Genomic DNA, 21,873 nt, shown 5'->3' with positions numbered 1-21,873 from the left:
TAGAAAAAAGGGGGCGTTTACTCCTCCGAGGCGGAGGCACACCAGCATCCACCAATGGGCGCGCACTCTGGACTAACGTCATGAGCCGGACGGCCGGTGACCGCGCCGACGGAGAAGATGGCCGCCCGGGCTTCGAACTGGGCAAGGTCATGTCAGCTGTGCGCTTCAGCCCCTAATCAGAGTGAATTCCAGAACTGTTTGTGATGGTCTATCATACCGGAAATGTTACTGCGAGCTTACGATGCGGCATTTGTGCTGCGTGCGTTTATTCTGAGCCCTGATCCGGCGAAGGAACATTGCAGCGAGCATCGCTGGCGCTGCGCTACGCTTTGCCTGAAAACAAGATCCCGCGGCGACCGCTACGAACCCACATTCTGCGTCTTTGTTCCATGTTGTTTTATTTCGCTCCCGAGTGGAGTTACTACGAGAAAAGTTTTCCAAACACTGGTGCCTACTGTAAGCGGCGGGTGCGTTAGTGTACTGTGTTGCTACGTCTTTCGTCGGACCGAGCATCTCGGCGACAAACTTGGTCGTGGCCTCCGTGCTGTATTCAGGTTCGCTGTTACGCCAATACGTGTAGCAGTGGAGGATCATGTTGCGTGAATCGCTATTCAGGATATGGCCACTCGTGATCTTCTTGTCGAGGCTCCTTGGTGGTGTGGAAAAAAAAACAAATTTTACGCTATTTAATATCAAGAGTACTTATTTAAAACGATGAATGAAGCATTTCTGTACCATCCTGCCTCGACCGTATTCTCCCCTCAGGTTTGTAATGGTGGCAATAAATGCATTGTTGTAGTTTTCCAATAGCAACTGATTCATTTTAAGCTTGGAAAACGAGTAGTAGATACGTCGTGTACATGTGAGCAAGCGCAAAAGCCTTGCAGAGCTAATTTTTCTACTTTTGTCACTTGCGATGAAGCTAAAGAGCAGACGACGGGCAGCGTTGTAGAACGCACGGGGTTATTTTTCTGTCGCTATCCGGCATGTCCTGTGGCACATGAGAGCTCTACTAAACCAGTCATCAGAATACAAAAGTATTTATTTATACCGAGATTTACGCGTTTCAGGAGCACGATTTCTTGAGCGGGCCTCTTTTAGTCGCGCAGGCAAACGGCTGTCGCGCTTCGGTCATCCGGGCGGGGCCTCCCCTTTACTCTAAAGTTGTATCCAACTATAGCCTCGAACGGACGGCGTCAAAAATCCGTGACGTCACGGCGAGCTGTTGCGGGAATTTCAAGGCGGCGGCGCCACGTGTCCGTCGTTCCCGCATCTTTTTCCGGCGTGCCAAGCGTCTTCCCGCGGCGGTAAGGGTGGATTTGTTTTGGTAACGCGAAAGGATAATCTACCTACACAAGCTGAAACCACTGCTCTCTTTAGTATACATGTAAACGTCTACCCCAGTTTTTTTTTTTTTCTAATTTCTCCAGGTATAAGGGCGTAGAGGAGCTCCAGAGCCGGCCACACCCAACTGCTAGAAAGCAGCGAGGCAGGCGTTGGCACGGTCGCGAGTGCGGCCGAAGGCATCATCGCACGAAAAAGTGCGCGCCACCACTGCCACACGAAACCAACGAACGGGCGAAGGCCGCGAGTGAATCCCGGACGAAATGCGCGCACAAGGCAGAACCCTTGTCCCGCCACGGAGAGGGTTCATCGGCCCGAAGAGGGAGCGCTGCCACAGAGGGCGCTTCGCGGTGACTCGCGCTGCGAAGCGGAGGGGGCCGCACGAGCCCGCGAAACTTAGCGAAACTCCTCCCCCCACGCCCCCATCTGGCGGCGGCTTTCAGCTGCACGAAGGCGGTATGAAATAATATCGAGGCCACTGGGATAAATATCGCCGCGCGCGCGCGCGCTGTTTTAACGTTTGACCGGTGGTCCCTCAGTCGCCGCTGCTGATGATCATGACGCTTTCGCGCAAGCTGCGCCCTGTGGTGCCGCAGAATATTTCGCGAACGTTGCCGTCACTTGGATAACGAGCGCTCATCGTGACCGGCTTGCACGGATCGGCTTGCTTGCACAAGAGAATTTCACAGGGAGAGATATGAAACTCTCCTGTCGGATATTTCTGTGCGCCCAAGGCTGTCAGAATGATTACATAGTTTTGAAGTGCATCTTCTGTCATTGCACGTCAAGTTAGAGCTCCTTGGTCGGTCTCTATAATTTCTTTTTGTAAGGCCCTAACGTTAAGAGTGTTACCAGTGCGACAACACCCTTACGGGTGTGAACATTTTTATAGTTCAGTGTAACGTCAAAGGCCGTGATTTATCGTCCGTTCATCGAAAATGTGAGCTTTCTTGTACCCCCCCCCCCCTCCCTCCTTTTCTTCTTTTCAATTTCGTCCAGCGCCATCAGCATGTTACGACGGAAATGACCATGCCAGCAGAGCAATTTGGCGAAGTGTGTAGGCGATGGCTGGCTTGCTTTATCTGACCTACACATCTTGCTCGCAGGCAATCTAGCGGTATTTGTATGGTACTAAGCAGAAAGGGCGTTTGGGCTGGATAACCCAGTCTCGCCCGGGCAACCGCTCGTTTAGCGGAGCAGCCTGCCTTCTTCCACGAGTGAAGGTCCACAAGTCGAATACGCACTCGTGTAGGCATCGATGTTCTCCCCGCTGCTGCATCTGACGAATTCGAAGAGGACGTTCGAATACGTCCACTCACTGCAAAAAAAAAAAAAAAATATACGGAGAGAGAGTCGACATGGCTCTGACCACACCGACTTACATAGTTTTGAAACGCCACTGCGCTCACGGAGAAATTATCGATGAAAATATCCGTACCAACCAAAAGGAGCGTTTCGAGAAACTTCTCCCGGACTATTAAGACACGACCACGTTGGCCTAACGTGCCAGGATACTACGCTGGGGACGAACGTATGAATCCGTGTGGAGCGGTGAAGTCGTTTCTGCTGAACCCTGCTTTCTTTAATTTGGCGGCAGAACTTTCACTTATACGGGAGAGAATTAATACCAGACTTTCCTCTCTCTCTCTCTCTCTCTCTCTCTCTCTCTCTCTCTCTCTCTCTCTCTCTCTCTCTCTCTCCCTCTCTCTAATTTTGCACCCAATCCACAGCGCCGGTAGGAAGGCCACTGGGACGTTACGTTTTCCAAGTATCTTTAATGGCAATGGAACTTTCTTGGCGCCGGACATGTTCTCTAGAATGAATCGTGTGTCACTTCAAAATGTACCGTGGTTTTTTAAAGATAAACAAGTGACCAGTGCGGAGAGGACGCTGTCAAAGCTGGTGAAGAAATATTCGGCCAGCGTCATCCCCCGTCGTCTTTCGTTTCTTCTCTGGCCTGACAAGGCTCACTCGTGGTAACACTGGTGTACTACCACAGGAAACTAGTGCCAGCACAGAATACTGGCACAGAATGAAGCAACATTCCCATTTATACCCCTGTCACACTGGGAGTTTTAATGTCATTCGAATCGAATGGCATTCGGTGCAACGAATGTCATTCGCCCGCGGAGGTGCTACACTAGAAAGATTAATGTCAGTTGGTGGCGATATCAATGGCGATCATTCCGAAAAAACGTGGCGACAAAAATAGAACTAGATAGGTATGAAGTGCTTGCATGAGCAATCCATATATTTAAAGATACTTTTGAGACGTCGCTTCACTGAAAAAAAATAATATTTTAGTAATGCGTATATAAAGAAAGTTTTATTTCCGACTACGTGGCCACTATAAGCCAAAACAAGGCTTAGCCACCTGAGTAGCCGATAAATTGAAGACAAACAAAATGGCCGACATGGCGACGCTGGACGACGACGCTAACTTGCAGCAGGTGAAGCGATTAGTTGCTGCGTACTTTGCATTACGAGCAAGGCGTAATGATCAGAGGAAACGATTAGACGTTCTATGGCCGACGAGCAGGGTGGCGGCGGCATGGGCGGCGGCCCGACGCTGCTGAGCTGGAGAGTAACAACATTTTGCGACAGCCTGCCGCACAGATTTTGTCTCTTTAACATAACAAGTCAATTAAAACACGCAAAAGTTATTATTTCTTTACGAGTACGGCTTTCAATTTGCAAACGCTCTGTCCTGTATTGCTTTGTTTCTGGGGTTGAGAGTACACATTCGCTCCGAGTGCGAAGCCGAATGAGTTTCTCGAACTCATTCGATTGCGGAAGTCATTCGGTGCTAATGGCATTAAATATCGCCGTGTAGCAGCCGAATAATGTCATTCGATGCTAATGTCATTCGGTTCCAATGAAATTAAAACGCCCAGTGTGACAGGGGTATTAGTGTCCCTTTAAAACGCAGTGAGCACATATCGTCCGTGGAGCCGGGTGGTAAAGCTTTAACTGCGTAGAAAGCCTAGTTTTAGACAGCAGAGATATAGGATGAGCCTTCGCTTACAATTTTTACGCTTGAAACGCAAGTTGGTGCGTCACGAAAAGCTCTAGAAATGCAAACTTTTTTTTTTTTTTTAGTGCCGAAGCTCACAAAAACGTCGCCATTATTGCTCGCCAGAAATTACGCAGAACTCGGAAGGCCGAGAAGAAAGCGCAACGCCTGGACACGGCCTCCGAGATCGCGCGGTGCCAGTGGCTCTTTAGATTTCGGATGCCGTATGTTCTGGAATTTGCGTCACACTTCGTGCCCGCGCCGTCTGCTTAGGTGCTCTTATAAATTCTGCTAATGGAAAATTTAGACAATTACCAGCGCTATAACTTTCCCAAGGTTTATACAATGGTATACATACTACTCATTTCATTTTTAACAAGCAGAGTGAAAGTCAAATTTCGTTGTAGTTGCCTTTCAAAGGCAACTGCAACAAAATTGTGACTTTCACTAAGCATAGTGCGACATGATGCGAGGCCCGATATCCGCTATAGGGGCAGGAGCGAAAGAAAGTGACGTGTTAAACATCCCCGGCCGAGAAGCGTCTACAGCGGCAAATCACGCGATCGGCGCATTTCGAGGGCGCGTTCCGAAAGGTTAAAGAGCAGGAGGATAGCGTGAAGGAAAGCAACTCCTCATAAAACAATTTTGCGTACCTTTCGCGCTCCTACACGGTATAGTCTTAAGTGACGGCATCAGTCTCTCCTTACAACCGAACGTTAATCTTTACCCGTCAAACGCAAAATAAACGAGCTCACCAAGTAGGCCTTATCTAGGCCCACTCGACATTCAAACTGCCGAAGGCACACCGACCACTTTATGCGTGTGTGTCTGTCTGTGCGTGTCTTCTGCGTCACTAAGGCGAAAAACTGTAACTAACCGAACCGAAAGTCGCACGAGGCGAAGCGCGGGGTGCCGAAAACGTTAAGGCGCTGTGAACGGCACTCACGTCGAACGCCGTGGCAGCCGTGCGGCACATTCGTTCTCCAAGACGGCCGAGCCCTCGTCAATGTCGCGTGTCGCGGTTCCCCCGAGAACGATTGCGAGCGCCTACGGCCCCGCGGACGGGACGATGAAAAGGGGACCGGCGGTCAGGGCGCGTTGAGAGTACGAAAATCCCGAGATATTGGGGCAGCTGCTTCGCCGGATCACGGCCATTTCTCTCTCTCGTTCAGATCCGATCGGGCCTACGCGAAAGACGGACGACCCGCGGGTCCCTAACGAGCGGCCATTTCGCAAAGAGCACGGCAGATAGCGAAACACTAAGAAGGTGGGACGGGCGGAGGGGGGGGGGGGGATTTCGGAGACGTTGACGCTGCGGGAGCGTAGAGGCCCGGGAGAACGCGGGCCTGCCTGTCCGTCGTCCCCCGGTTGCGCAAACGCGGCAGCCGCGCAATGTTAGCAAGTGCTTATGAGCCTCTCTCGCGGGCACAGAGAGATAAGATGGAGATCGTGATGCAGTATGATCTATGGTGCTCGAACGCGATTACGACGTCAGCCCCGGTTCTCGCGGACCGGGAAAGAGAACATGGTGGAAAGGGGAGGGAAAAGGCAGACCGTGTCGTCTCGCCCGCTCCTCCGACCGAGCCAGTTTTCCAGCCGACCGCGCGGAAAAAACGCATGGCTTCGACCTCTCCCCCTCCTCCGTCGCTTACGCGAACCAAAGGCCCTATTTCCCCCTCCACCGATCGCCCGGCGATCCACGAGCGTCCGCCAATCGTCCAGTCCGGTCAAGAGGCGCCGGCCACAGCCGTGGGACGCCTCAGCGCGTTCGCCTCGCCGAAGTGGACGAACGATGTATCTCTCTAGGATGACCTTTCTCTCTCTCGTCACCCTCAACCCCCTTACTAACCCGCATTGACCGCCGTCGGCTACCCCGAGATGAACGCGATGAGAGAAGACACGCGCCAGTTGCCGCGTCGAAACGATGAACCGCTCCCCTCTGTCAAAGCGCGCCGCGATATCGGCAAAGAAATGTTAACAGAGTAGCCCCGTCATGGAGTGCGGCAAGTGGAACCAGTAAGGGAAGACGTCGGGGAGGCTTGAATCAAACAGGAGAGGAAGGAATGACCCCTTAGGCATTAAAAAGAAGAAGAAAAAAGAAACGTAGCGAGTGCTGGTCGGTTCCGAAGTTTAAAGGGACACTAAAGGTTACTATTAAGTCAACGTGGACTGTTGAAATACCATCCCAGAAACCTCGAAACGCTTGTTTCGTGCCAAGGAGAGACTTATTTTAAGAGAAAATGCGTTCTGAAGCGTCCGCGTACCTCTAGCGCAGTTCAAATCGCCCGCCCTCCGATCGAGGAGAACTGACATCATGGTCTCATAGTGACGTTGCGCCATCGGTGAGTAGAACGGCGTCCGCAGACGGCGCTACGGCTTTTCTGCGCAAAACGCGAACGCGCGGCCAGAAACAGAGCCAAGACAGAGCCGACAGCAGAGCGAAAGCGGGAGTATGGTGGCTAGCGGAAGGAGAAACGAATTACGTCCCACGTTACGTCCCACGGCACACGGAGAGTCCGTTTTCGTTAAACTATAGGCTGCAGCGAGCTCGCAGCGTGGTCGGCGTGGTCTATGAGAAGCGACGAGCCTTTTCGCACTCGCAACAGGGCATAAAAATGTGCGAATCGACGCAAAACTCGGCCTAGAAACGTGCTTCGCCACAGCCAGGGCTCAATACGACCCAAGCTGGCACGACCCAGATGTCGTTTCCCGCACCGCCACCAGGCGCCGCTACTATACCTCACACTCCAGCGCAAGACGCCCATAAGCTGGTACTTCATTCTATGACGCTAACTTCGACGCTCGTCGCAATGGACCCTGACACCGACAGATTGGCTCGCGATGGTGGGCTCAACTTCAGCGATTTGAGCACCGACGAGCGCGACCTGCTTCTGAGGGCTCGCACTGCCGGCGTCGTTGCGTACAACGACGGCGGCCTCGACACCGGCTCTCCGGAGCGGGAAAGCAACGAGGGCTTCCCACGACATCACATGGACGTGGCATTCTCGCTGCTTGTTCCAAATGAAAGTTTCGCGAGCCAGCAGAACCCTCACAGCACGACGCGATAACGAAACTACTGAAACTCCAAAGCGTGCGAGGCGCAGAGTCGAGCGAAAACGAAACCTTTCGAACACCCATATTACTGAAGGGTAACGTCAAAATGTTATTTTTTCCTAGAATCGAATAGACGTAGACAAGTAGCATTTTTTCCGGCTTATAATCGAATGAAATGATATTTTTAATACGAGTAGTTGAGTATTAGTAACACAAATTATGAGGAGACCTTTCGTCATCGGGCTAGTACCGGAATGTCGCTGGGGGGTCTCAAATCGTGTCATGCATTTACCTCAATTTCTCGGTTACTAAAGCTCTGTTCGCGATTATATTGACGCCTTAGACGTTCTAGAACATTGCTCTACCACTTTAACTTGAGTTTCTGGTAACCTTTAGTGTCCCTTTAAGGAAGTGTCGGCGCACCAAAGGTCCCTTGCTTGTTTCTGTAGCTCCTATTATGAAACCCAGAGAAGAATCAAGCGCACCGCAACATCGCAGATTTTGATCGGCCCGGCACTTTCGTGTACACAAGAGACAACGCAACCGTCACTGTAACGCTATATAGTCACGTGGAAGGTAGCGTCCGTGGCAGGGAAACAATTTCTGTTACACGATTACCGTGGTTACCTGAATTCAAGCACAGATTTTTAAAAAAAATGCAGCGATGATGGGGATGCGGCCACCGCGGCTAAGAGTCGAACCCGAGATATCGTGTTCAGCAGCAGAACGCCCAAACCACTGAACTGCCACTGCGAGTGCTTGACAATTTGTTCGAAGTTTGGGGCCCACACACCGTCTCTGAAAGCAGTGGTGTCTGGGTCTGCACCTCAGAAGCCACAACAGTCAACTTTGTAGCAGACGATGACGACGATGTGTGCATCGCATAAGGGTTCTTGAGAGATTTCTTTACGTTAACTTACTTTATCGAAATTCTTAACAATATATTAATTACACTTCTAAACTACAGTTCTATAGTCCCACGCTCCACTATCAAATCTAGTTTCGTTTTACTTCTAAGCATACGGAAAACCGCCTGCTTCTTGGCCAATACCCCCTAGTGGGCATGCGCCACTGTTTAGGGTACAAGACGAGACAAGATGGCGGCGTCCACTGCAAGAGCCACTGCCTGTCGTAATAAATTAGTTCAGAGCCAGAATTTAACCACTGGTCTGGTGATTTCGCGTCTTTCTTTTTTTTTATTGCAATAGGGACCGGATCAACTGAATATTCAATGTTCCCGCCTAACATTCCTCTCTTTAGTCATTCGCTGCATACAGCGCATTCGGCTAGGCGTTTGAGGACGCCACGTGAAGGCTAAACAGAAGACACAAAACGAGAATGTTTAACAGGTAGACAAGCAAAGAAAGCAAGAAAGACTCCTGAAGCACAGAACATGCGCTACGCGCAATTTTTGTCCACCATATCTCACGGAGAAAAATAACGCCTTCAAAGCGAGTCAGGGAGACTACCGATTACACCGATAATGCGAATAAATAGGCGTCTGTGGATCATACGTCTCACAGTGTTTAATTTCCGGATATGATCGCGGGGACAGAAAAACGCCAGAGGGCGCGTACGCACTGTTCTTTGAACTATCCACGCTACAGATCGGACCATTTTCGGGGCAAGGGCAAGCTCCTGCTGCGCCAGGCGTCGGTGAAAGGGGAGAAGAGATCGGAGACAGAGATTGGGAAAAACCGGCAACCCAGGCTTCGGGATACCGGACAGGTGCTGCACTTTCGCCGTTTTGGCGATAACGTCGCGCGGGGAAGCACGCTGGCAGGCAAGCCGTCATCGGCACGTAGCAGAAGTCCCGCAGCAGACGACGTGCGTCGATATCCGGAGTGACACCTTGAAAAGGCTGAGCCGACGTTGCAGAGGGCAGAACCGCGAGCGGATGGGGAAGGGGAGTTATCGCGGCTGCCATTGGCCCCGCCGACGAGTGCCGACGATGCGATTGGTTCGCGGCGCTCCAAGAGCAGTAAAAAAGCGAGGGAGACAAAAAAAAAAAAAACTGAAGCGGGTCGGGGTGGTGGCCAGTGGAAGGCTTTTAACGCAGTTACGTGCCCCGAAGGGCTTAGGCACTAGCCAATCAGCGGATAGACGAAATAAGCAGCCAATAAAAAAAAAAGTGTTCCACTGTGCTGCCCACCTTTATTCGTTTTCTCCCGTCTCCTTCGGTCTCTTTGTTTTGTTTTTTTGTTTTTCTCGAGAGAACTCAATGAGCGACGATAGCTTTCTGGCGTCACGTACTGCTGGTGTCATAAAAGCCAACACGCGCATGAGGAGAGCGCGGAGCTACGCTTTCTCGCGCAGGAACGGTGACTTTATCTCCGCTGCACGTAACTATACGGTGGAACTCGATCTCGCAGCCACACCGCCAGGGCTCTCACTGTTTATCAGAGCCGGCGGGCCTGCCTCGCCTGGTTGTCGCGGTCACGTAGCTAATGGTGATTCGTTGCGAGAAACGTCGATACAAATCGAATTATATGTCTAGCGCTCCAGCCGTATCGGCCAGTCGGCATTCTGTACCGCGCGCTCGGCTTTGGATTAAGTCATTACGGCCGACTGGCGACGACAGCGACGATCGCTGGGACGAGGCGATCGAGTCGCCGACGTATTCTCTGCGGCGATTGTAGAGGCCCGAGCAGAGGTTTAGATGGCGCTTTTAAAGATGGCGGAAGCCAGCGGATCGACCAGCCGATTCGCGCTCGAGCCGATCGCCTACCGCACGCGTGCGGTCGTGCGAAGAACTGCGCATGCCGCACAACTTTCGCGTTTACACCACACGTGCGGACTCCGCATAAACCGAAATCTGTGCACCAGTGCGCGACGCGTGCAATTTTTCGCAACGACCGCACGCGCGCGGTAGGCGGCCCGTGCGGCTTGATCGCAAATCGGTCCTTAAAGAAGGCTCGGTCGCACGCGCGGCGACTCATTGCCGCGAGGCATGAAATCTCTGGACACAATTCGCGGCATTGCCGATGAAGGTCCGGCAATTTCGCCAGTAGTAGTAGTAGTAGTAGTAGTAGTAGTAGTAGTAGTAGTAGTAATAGTAGTAGTAATAGTAGTAGTAGTAGTAGTAGTAGTAGTAGTAGTAGTAGTAGTAGTAGCAGCAGCAGTAGTAGTAGTAGTAGTAGTAGTAGTAGTAGTAGTAACGGGGTGTTCCGAATTCACTGTTTCACGAGAGTCGAAGTCATTTGCCGCCGCTGACTGCATGCAGACGCAATGGTAACCGATGCACGCTTCAGGAGCAGGCTGTGAATTGGAGAGGCAGTGCAAGACGGTGTAGAACAACGATGGAATGAGGAATGAACACGTAGAAGACATGTTTTCAATCCGCGTATCATGTTTACGAGGAACGCCGTGGTGGGGAACTCCGGATTTCAAAAAGATTACCAGAGGGAACTGTGGCGCGAGTGTCTCTGGGAGATGCAGGCATGGCGGATAAGCCGGCAGAGGAATGATGATTAGGTACACGAATTGGCCTCAGCTTCGTCCTTACGGCTTCGGACGGCTTTGCAAAATGCTACTTTTAACGAAATTTTGCAGTATAAGTGCAATTATGCGCGATAAACCTGTATGCGCACATTTTCGTTGCCTTTTTCATTGAGGAATACAGAAATGATTCGTGATTTAAGCCGATAAAGACAGGCAACGCGGTAGTAAATAAAGCCGCAAGAACGTTTGAAGCGCGAACAAATCCATATGCTAAACCAATTCCCGTGGTTGCTGAACGGTCGCAGCGCCACATTTCCCTCTGGTAATTTTAACAGGAAACTCAACGGCAACTTCAAAGCTGGCAGCGACGACATGCTGTAACGTTTTTTCCAACTACAATGCGAACTACAATGCGTTCGGAAAAAAAAACTGTCGCGTGAGGCTTATCGCTGATGAAAAATCATCAAAGAGAGCGAACGTTAACGATCATGTCGCTAGCAACGCCTTTCATCAGCAGTCAAATAGGGTACGGCTAATCACTGCAGCATGAGCTGTGTGCGTTCTGTGGTTAAGCTCCGCTTCGTCACGCGATGGCGCCACCACCGCGGCTTCTCACGTATACGTCTTAGCTCTCCCCGTATCTTATTTATTAGAGGGTTTTACCAGTGCCGTAGTACGGTGCGGTAAGTGCGGTATACGGTACGGTATTACCGTTTCGTACTAACTTACCGCGATGACCGAAGACGTTTTAGCTGCGTGTGCCGCTCGGTGCGTACGGTAATGTGATAATGATGATAGCGGCTAACATTGGGGCTTTGCAGAATGCAATAACTATGCGCTGAGCGCGAAATATCCATTTTGACGAATAATAGAAAGCTTTAGCTTGTCCATACACGCATTATTATTTACAGAAGTTCTTAGCTACGGCAAACGTAGACGCCAGTCACAAGGCCGGCAGCGACATCATGTGACACTTCGTCCTGCAACACGTGAAACCTCTTGTTACGTAAGTGTTCTTACCTCATCAATACATAAAAAAGGTTTGTTTCTTGTAAATTGCACCGCTGCTGACACTTTACACCAGCAGACAAGTAAAATATAGTTAGTTACTGCAATAAAAACTCTGCGTCCTCTCTAAGTAAGCTCCGCATCACTAGATGGCGCCACCAACCTGGTTTTTTTATGCCATTGTTTACTTGTTACTTCGTCGCGCCGCAGAAGGTGATTTAAGGTGAACTCTTGCCTTGGTCCTATCATGGTAAAAAAAAAAGCATGCGAGACGTGGCCATGCACGACGTGGACTCTGTGGCCGACGCCAGTTACTCACTTGGCTTGGCGCGGCTCGGCTCGCAAAACACGGTGCGAGCCGAGCCTTACCGACTCCTTACCGCCTCGTGTGCCGTACGGTAAAGTGCGCGCATGCGCAGACCTCCACCGGTACGGTATTGCCGCACTTACCGTCCGGTAACTTGGCACTGCTAAAAGTCTCTATTAACTTTTTCTTGAAGTGTAAACGTGAGCGGACGGATTGCTGGCACAGAGACGACAGAGCTATCGCCAAGGGGTGCAGGGGCTGCCCGCAAACACAGTGGTGCTAGCACGCGGCGTTGGCGGGTACCGGTAACTGGTATCGGCTGGCACGGCGTCGCCTCCAATGACGTTGCAACCCTGCAACGGTACTATGAAGGCAGCGCGTGCTATTCCCGCGTACGCTCCACATCGGGAAACACTTTAGGACTAGTTGGTTACAAGTACCAACTCCAAATTCGAACGTCGTGCAAATTAGCGCAGTTTCCTTATAAGAAACGGGTAGTACGGTCACACGTTCACAGATGGCGCCACGGGAGTCGATGCAAGGGAGCGCGGAGTCTGGGAACGCGCACAAAAAAGGACAAGCGTCTCTTGCTCTCTCTCTCTCTCTCTCTCTCTCTCTCTCTATATATATATATATATATATATATATATATATATATATATATATATATATATATATATATATATATATATAAACTCGCGGGCAACTTTCTGTGGCAATGAAGAGAAAGCTAGGGGCGCGTGGCTGCTGCACAAGTGTTACCGCGCCCAGTAGTCCGCCAGCGTTTCACAGTGCTTTTAGTTACTCGGAACAGATGCTGAATCAACGCAGTTCCCACGCGCGACGGTTACGCGTTTGCCCAGGTGCGGAAGGGAGAAGCCGCAAAATAAGTAAACTTTCACATTCAGTGGTGTGTTTTGTCTTATTTCGCTGTTGCTAACAAGGGTGTTTATGCTTTCTCTTCCCCAGCCTAAACTAACGTGGATGAAAACACGGGACTCTTTTCAGAAGCGCTCTCACTTGGGCGCGCTTTGCCTTCACTGCCACATTGTCCGCGAGTATAGAGTCCGTGGCAGCATAATGCAGCGGCAAATAGACCGCTGTCAAAGAGAATTCGCCGCATTTGTATAGATGCGCCTGACAATTGCGTTCGATTCTTTCCGTGACTTATCCACGCAGACGAACTTTCAATATTCCTTTTTTTTTTATTATTCACGGCGTACGGATTTTTGTACGCGGCCGCCTTTTGCCTGTTCCCTCCCCTGGTGGCAATGAAAAGGAGAAAATACGGACCTGAAACTGCGGGTACGCTAAATCTTCTGCTTAGCCGATGAGGCTGCATTGCACTTTAGTCTGCAGAATATTGTCACACACAATCACTTCCCACCAGAGGCGCTGTTAGGTTTGACAGGACGTTTCAAGTTCGCGTTCCCTGAGCTGCGGTGAAGGAACGGTTACTTTTTCTAGCGGCAGCAGCGAATATTTAACTTGTGAATGTGCTTTGCGTTAGTGGTTTAATTCGACTTGATTAAAAAACGCGCGATTACCCCCGCGACTCACTGGACAATAAATCAAAATTTATGTATGTTCTTTTTATAAAAAGCATGCGCATTCATTGCAAATCGCATAAACGATCACGCTAGCACTTTGATTTTTGTTCTTTTTTCAATAATATCTGCAGCGCCCCGTAATAAACGTATGTAACTGATACATCTATCGACAGTCCTTCGTAATTCGTGACTGAAGCGGATATTGGCGTCCCTGGGGACGCTGCACACCTGTGTCTTGGTGCGCAGCGGCAGAGATGCCAGATGGACAAGGAGCCAAACACGAATGGCGGCACAGAGCCTAGGCTCCATTTCGCAAGTAGTTTGCGACACTGCGGAAGCTGCAGGACTCCTTAGCCAATGGGAAGGCCGAATGCCCCTCGACATGTGTTCATCCGCGCCGCGTCGTCTGCTCAGCGGCATACGATTCAATTCGCGGCACACGATGTGCATGCGCAAAGGTCCCTAATACGTCACGCATCGCTGTAACGTATCTTGTACCAAGAAAAAAAAACATTCTGATCCTGCCATTAATCAGACAGTTACGCCTGGAACTATATTCCGCTGCGCAAGGATTTCGCAGGTGTACGAGCCTCGTATCTTCGGCAGCGCCGCAAGCGACTTCGAGATGGAAGTAAACCCACGCTGCGCAACCCCTTCCGGCGATGTTCGTGTGCACGCTGACGCCGCAAAGTCAGAACTACAAATGGATGTAACGTTGTTTTACATCGTTTCGTGTGCCCCTACAGACGTTTGTGATAGCACCTACGCTGCAAAGTTGATTAGTATGCGCCAAGTGTGCCGGATGAAACAGTTGCAACACACAGCCACCTGGGTCTTCTTTATTCGCGACGCTAGTATGTAACCGTGAGGTGGGTGCTCTTTCTTTCTTTTAAAAGCGAATAACTTTCTTTGCCTGTTTCGACCGTTTTCGTGGTTGGTCGACAGTTGGATGGTCAGACCCGGGAAGGAAAACGTTTGTGCGCTAGTTCGTTGCGGCTATTCGCCTACAATGACAATTATCGTCGATGGGCTATGCACAATTTTTCTTAAATCATTACTGCCGGGTGGATTTTACAAATGGCTTAGCTTTTCTGAGGGCGCTGAATGTGAAATGGCCAAAAAAAAAAAAACGTGTTTCCGTATGTGCAGTATTTTTTCAAAGTTCAGGCATGGAGTGCTGCTGCTGTCGTCCTAAATTTCCGTGTCACGGCACTCAGTAAACTAGGAATTCGCAAGCTTTCTGGCCTAGGGGGCACGCCTCCCGATCTTCTTTTCCACACCGATGTGTTGATCCACGGTCTCGCGATGGCTGTTGCGACGAATGAATCCTTATCGCGAATACTACCGGAGTGCGGAAGTGGTGGTTTCAATTGCGAGGTTCAAACTCTGATGTAAAAATCCACCCAAGTGGGGATGCATGGAGCCGAATTTATTTTGGCCGCTCGCAGAACGCAGTTTGGGAACCCCCTGCCGCAAAGTATAGAAATAGTGTACGTGAGCACGCTAAAATCCGCTTTTCTATTGTACCGTGCTCGTCTAATTTGTCTTCAGCGTGCCTATTGTTCATGCGCGAAAAATAGTGGCGTTCCTTACGCGGCATTCGAAAACACATCTTTTGGTCGCCCCTGCTGATACGTCAGTATACTTCCCTTCTGACGCGGCTACGACGCACAATGCCAACTTGGTCAACTGCATATTAGAGAGACTTAGCTTGTCAGTAGACATGTTACCGTTTCCGGGATACCGGGTTACCCTCCCGTTGAGGTGTGCGGTAGCAACAACGCTGGGGGTAGCGAGCGACATCTCGTGACACGGCGTTTAAACCCAGGGAGCACGCAAAGCTAATGCAACGCTGGTGCAAAAACGTTGGCCAGCGACATAATCGCCAACACGCAGTGCTTGCACGAGAACACTCACACGTGTGAGTGCACAACACAAGAAAAGTCTCAAATGTAATTCGACAAAGCGTTACAAGATGTCGCCACCAGCCCTGCTGTCCAAAGCGCCCATGGCCCGCTAAACAGCAAGAAGTTTGCGGACAAGGACCCATATACCTTTACGCCGGACGCTACGTACGAATAACTGCGGAAGCTAACGGCATTGTTCAAGATCACGAGTTTGGCCTCGCACCGGCTATTAGAAAATGAAACGATTAATAGGTTGGTCTTCAAGCGCATTCAAAGAAGCTCGAGTTACCCATGAAAGAAGCCCATGAAATTAGTTGTAATGTATGCGATTACCAGACGTATTAATTACTCAGGGCCGCAATTATCACGCGTACGTTGTGTAGTTTTTTTTCTCGGTGACCCTTTTTTCACCGTACTGTCCCTCTTATCGATTCGACGCTCAGCGCAAGACGCATATTTCCTTACTCTACGGGCGCATACTGTATGCGAAATAGTGTCACGACGTAATCGACTATTTATTTTACGTACCTAAGTACACTCTCAGTGCGACTAAAGGGAGGAGCGGTAAGTTTATGATGTAGCAGCGTTGAATACGACGGGGATTACTGACGATGAAGCCGCGGAGGTGATTCCATTCAGATGACGTCGTCGGTACGAACGCATAATAAGAGCTACATAACGCATAGTAAGAACTACGTAACGCATGGTAAAAGCTCCATAGCGCACATCAAGAACTACATAACACATAGTAAGAGCTACAACGCGCGACCGCCTCGCGACGCGCTTTCGCGTTGTAGCCCATATTGAGCGCACAGCTCAGGGCGATTGGTCGACGCGAGACGAAACGTGGCTTGCGAGAACTGATCTTGTGAGAAAGTCGCATAAGGCGGGCACCGTTTCGCCTACAGGAGGGTACAGAAATTCAGCAGCTGAGGATTTCATCGAAGGCGCACTGGCGGTTAGAGATTACTTATTTACACTGAACCAAGCAGAATTGTTCTGAATGACTTCTGCACATGAGAGTGTAAGAGACTGAGGATCATAATTCGAGCTGTGATAACACTAGCGTTACGTAAAGGAGCAGTTGTAAGGAAACAGTGTACGTAGAAAAAACAATTCCGCATAAAAGAAAAACGAGGATGCGCTTATAACGTATTTAATATGCGTATTCCATGACAGATTGTTGTCGATATATGGGCACCAAGGTATATTTATTTATATAAACTGGCCAAAGGCAATTGAACATTATTAAGGGAATAAACGAAGGGGAATGGCGACGTATGCCTGCGAATAATACTACGGACAATCCCTATTATATTATATATGTTGACACGTAATTCATTCGAGCACAGATAACACCGGAAAGTAATGGTGTTGCTTACTTCTCGGTATACGAAAGATTCATTGGCGAATTGTCTAATCATTGAAGAAATGCAAGCGGCGATTGGGTCAATGGAGATGAATAATAATAAATGACCGAGGACAGAGCGTAGCCAGGCATAGAGAGAGAGAGAAGACAACAGGTTTAAGCTGGAGAGGTTAACCAAGAAGCGAACGAAGAGATGCGCGAGTGCTAACGTTCTATCAACAAGGTTTCACAGGGCTATCGAAAACGTATCGAAATATTTTTTTTTATGATTACCGCTGTCGATACATTTATGCAATCGCATTAGTAAAACACAGTCGGTCACTGATAGAAAACATATGTGCGCTGTCGTTGAACACACCGAAGAGAGATGTCGCTAGCATCGCTTTTGCGTTTGCCTGGTCGACTCAATGTCTTGCGGCACTGTAGCATTCTGTTTTATAACCAGGATAGCAAGACTCGGCTATGCTAAAGTTCTGGATTAAAAGGCCTGCGACGGTACAACTCTGTCATGCTGAAGCTGTGCATATAATATTTTTTTTTTTTTTGGGGGGGGGGGGGGGGGGGCGTAGTTATTCAAGTTCGACGTGAAGCCGCAGCTACAAGTTCGCTTATGATATGGCCATCAGAAGGAACTGTGCTTGCAGTGCGAATCAAGTGTGCGGACTGCTTACTACACGACAGTGCAAACTTAGCATTACAGTTAAGCCACTTTGCACAACTAGGTGTCATCTCGGTGCCTCAAATTCGCAACGACAGTTGTCGCAAGAGCTAACGATTTGGAGAAATTATGAAAGTCGGCTGCCCTGCAAAGCTCTTTTTTCAGTCACGGACAGTCGTCCGTAGTGGCATCGTGGACTTCTTTCCTTTCGCGAAAAAAAAATGTAACCGTCACGTTTTTGTCGTGTAAAAATTATTTTCACTTCGTTTTTGCCGTTCGTCATTTGCTGACACGACGACACCAGTATGTGCCACTCGCTCGAACGAGTGGTAAAAAAAAAACAATACAATCAAAGAAAAAACTCTTTTTTTTTCCATCGCTCCCTCCTTTGCAAAGTAGCACGTAGGCAAATAGTTCAACGCCGGCAAACCTCCGCATTTTCAATAAAGTGTCCCATCTCTCCCTCTAGGTTGTCGCGACCGCAAGTTTACTGCTCCAAAAACTAGCAGACAGTATAGTAGTTCCGTTCAGACGTAAGAACGGAGAAGTGCGCCTTGCGGTCGAAGTATGTCTCGTCATTAGTGGCGGCAGCACGTGTGAAAGTCCGCAGTCGATTAGCTGGAACAAAGCGTAACTGTCGCGCCTGTACAGTTGTGTTCCGCGTTTGCCCGCTCGCGTTTCCACGATCTGACGGGTTCGCGCCGCCTACCCTCGAGCATGCGCAAATAAGTCGTGTGTCTTCCCGCTTTTCCCCTCCTCAGGGCGAACTTTCTTTCAGTTGACAGTCGGCGTTCGTGTTGTCCGTTTCGTTTCACTCATGTTCCTCGTTTCACGCCAGCCTTTCGGTCACGCTCTCCGTGTGGCTGCCCATTTGGTTCCGCGGCATTTTAAGAAAGCGCGGCGCTGTTTTCTCTGTGCCTTTTGTCACTAAGCGCTGCGCACTTGGTCGCAAAAGAAGAAGGGATGGTTCGCGAGGCAACCGACCGCCAAAATTCTGCGAAGCGTCCATATGCCTTGGGCGCGAAACGTGTTCGTTTTGCAATTCGTAGTGCTGACTTTTGCCGGTAGTGCGACGTGGCATGACGCCGCGAAATGCAGTCACCATCTCCAGGTGGCACGCGCCGACGAGACAGCGTCTCTCGGCGATGATCCGCCGGACCCGCGTGGGGCTCCGGGGCGGAACAGTGCTATGCGGAGAGGAGACGTCCGATAGGTGACGCCTCTGTCCCACGACGGGGAATCCATGCAAACCAGGGCGGTTTATGCACAATAACTGCACGCGACATACACGTGTAAGCCGAGTGAGGGGCTGTTTTTCCGAGGCTGCGAGCCGAACCTGGAATGCGGGAGTGGCAAGCGGTACAGGCACCACAAAAACGGAGGCGATGTTCGTACTGCACTGCGGACAATGCACTCACTGCAGGCGTTGGCTTTACAGCGGTTTGTGCTCATCCTTAGTGTCAGGCCAGAGATATGCGCAGCTGCCGAAAGGCAATCTCCGAGGGCCGCATGCGTATTCGTATCCATGGCTCCGTTTTTGTGGCGCGGAAGCAGAAGGATCTGACGTGACAGAAGCAAGACCTTCGGAGAAAGCGAGCGATGTGCGCCCTGGCGAAAGTATCATAGAAGAAAGTGGATTCTACGCGACACGCCGGCGTCCCGAAGCGTGTCGGATTCGCGTAGCCGCAGTTCAACCGTCGTCCCCGAGCAAATTGTCGCGGCGGCGCAGTCATGGTTGTCGAGAAAATTGTATGTTGGTGCACTTGCAGTTACGACATTCAAGTTATGTAATGTGTCGGGTTTGCGATAGCGATGTCTACTTGACGGATACGCACGAAGTTTAGAAACCAGCTATGTTAAGTCAAACTTTCTAAGTTTTTGCGCCTGTCGACGACGGATAGAGTGGTGTCAGAAAACAGACACACTTGGTGTTCGGACGACGAAAAAAATTTAATTGGATAACACGCAGTTTAGTTTTTGTATTGTCAGCAAACAAATGACTGTGGCTCTCCCATTTAAGGATAGTATATGCAAAACCCTTCATCCTGGACAGTACCACATAATATCCACGCTCAATTTCTCGGTAGTGAATTATTAGGTTGTACATTAAATATCCACAAATACTGATCTCCTCACGAGGTAATGGTCATACTGCTCGGGTACTCGATTCTTCTAAGCTCAGGGTGTGTACGTATCCTCTTTCGCAACAAAATACAAGCGACACCCAAATTACATTCTCAGAAGGCTCATGCCTCCAGGAAGCACGCTTGCTTACATTCACGATTAGTTACTTTAACGCTGACAACGGAGAAGCATGGCATGCCGTGCTTGACGCCGTTGGTTGAAGACTCGACGAGTAACTTATTGGAATCCCATCGGTATGTTTCGCGTCCTGTGCCTACTGCAGCAAAAAAGCGCGACAGATGGCTTCGTAATTTCTTAACCGCTTTGCCAACGGCTGCATTCGGTTGAGGTCCCGCAAGCAGACGACTTGAAGATGCGCAAGATGCCGAGAGGCCCTCAGTGGCTTCCTGAATCGTTCGACTGGTACGACATCGACTAGATTTCAGACCTCCAGCACTCGAGTCCGCGCTTGTGTGGTCACTGCCGCAAGTGATCATCGCCACCGTAAACCCGTCCGCGTGTCGGGAACAAGCACGTTCGCAGCCTCAGAGAGGCGGGAGCGCAGAAATGAAAGTGGGTCCAGCGAGAAAAAAACAACGCGAGCGCTTCACTCACCCAGCTGCCGGGCCATGTGGAAACGCGTGCAGCCGCGGCTCCCAGACATAGCGTCCTTCGTGCGTCCGCTGGTCCACGGGGATGGCGGCGTGCACGGCCGCGAACGCGCTGGGGAACTGCAGCGGCAGGCCCGCGGCCGCCAGGCGCGGCACGTCAGACATGGGTCGCCAGCTGCTGCCGCTGATGCATCCTCACGCGCACGACACCGCCGTCAAAGAGAGGGCTCCGAGATCAACAAGAAACGAGCACGGCGCACACGCTGTTACGAGCACTGTTGTTGGACGCCGGGGCGCGTCGGAGCAGGGATGCGCCGCCGGTGAAGAAGCAAGCCGGGCCCGCTCTCATAACAGCGGCCCCGGCGGACAGCAGCCGTCCGGCAGGCCCGGTCCGGCGTCTTCCATCGATGCCGTAATCCTTGTCGGGCGCGTTGGCGAGTATCCTGAAGCTAGCGCGTGGAGTTGGCGGGTACGGCGCGCGTAACCCCGCGAAAGCGTATTCGCGACGATTCCGCGCGCACACGGCAGAGATCGGCGCAGAAAACGCACGTGCACCGGGCGACAGGCAGGAGCAAATGAAGACGCCAAGGCGTTTCGGCCCGCGATGACACGCCACGGGAACGAGAGTATGCGCCGCTCGCTCGCTCTCGCCGAGCGCGGGGCGGTTCCTCCTCTCCGCGCCGCCGCTCTCGCGCGATGGCCCGCCTCCTCACCGATGCTTTTCCTGCTCGGCCGGCGTGCTTTGCTTGGAGGCTGCTCGGTTCTTGCGGGGGGGTCGGGGGGCGGCCTCCTCCTCATGTCTTTCGCCGGAGGGCGAGGAGGGGGCGCACGGCTGCTCCTTTCCCTCGTCGCCTGTATGACTCTATCTTCGACGGCCATGTTGGGGTCCAACGTAGCAACACACTTACCTGCGGCAGGCTGAGCTGGTCGAGTCATGGCACTTTGACGCCGCCACTCGCGAGAAATGGGCACCCTCCCTCACCGGCGAGCTGCCGGGAAGACAGCAGCGGAGCTGCGATATGCATTCCTTGTGCTCTTGCAAGAAGCGCCGTGGTGTCCCGGTGGCAGGGAATGTGACCGCAGCGTGGACAGCATGCTTCGCTTCATCGGTGGCGTCATTCAGTCGTAAGAATGACGAAGCGTTAACGTCTTTGTGCGCAAAGCGTAAGTTAGCTTCCCGAGTCCAAACGCCAACCGACCAGCATTACGCAGTGTCGCAGGATTAGCGTTCTAGCTAGAGCGAAGAAAATGAACAGTGGTTAGATGTGTAGCGGAGTAGACTTTGCAGCGTGCTTCGCAGCGTACTGGAGGGAACACGTCGTGACCATAGGTTAGTTAAGCACTATGAGTGTTGTCAGAAGCAGCTCAGAGCACCGTGTTACCCTCCGCGGTTGCGTAGTGGCAATAACATTGCGCTACTGAGCACATGGTCACGTGTTCTATTGCCGACCGTATTTCGATGGGGGTAAAGTGCTCGTGTACTAAGA

At 51.0% G+C, this 21,873-nt stretch overlaps 1 protein-coding gene across 1 annotated transcript in view; it reads right to left on the bottom strand.

Moving 5' to 3' along the window:
* ci (transcriptional activator cubitus interruptus) overlaps positions 1 to 20,971 on the bottom strand; it is a 77,451-nt gene extending 56,480 nt beyond the window's left edge. The window contains exon 1 of the mRNA XM_075693668.1: positions 20,391 to 20,971. Coding sequence (XP_075549783.1) covers positions 20,391 to 20,551 — 161 coding nt within the window. The 5' untranslated portion in view covers positions 20,552 to 20,971. The remainder of the gene's footprint in view (positions 1 to 20,390) is intronic.
* Between the last annotated feature and the right edge of the window lie 902 nt (positions 20,972 to 21,873).

The sequence above is a fragment of the Dermacentor variabilis genome, chromosome 5 (genome assembly GCF_050947875.1).
Source record: "Dermacentor variabilis isolate Ectoservices chromosome 5, ASM5094787v1, whole genome shotgun sequence".
NCBI classification, from domain to species: domain Eukaryota; kingdom Metazoa; phylum Arthropoda; class Arachnida; order Ixodida; family Ixodidae; genus Dermacentor; species Dermacentor variabilis.
The sequence above is the reverse complement of the archived record's forward strand: the minus strand, read 5'-3'. Positions and strand labels throughout refer to the sequence as shown.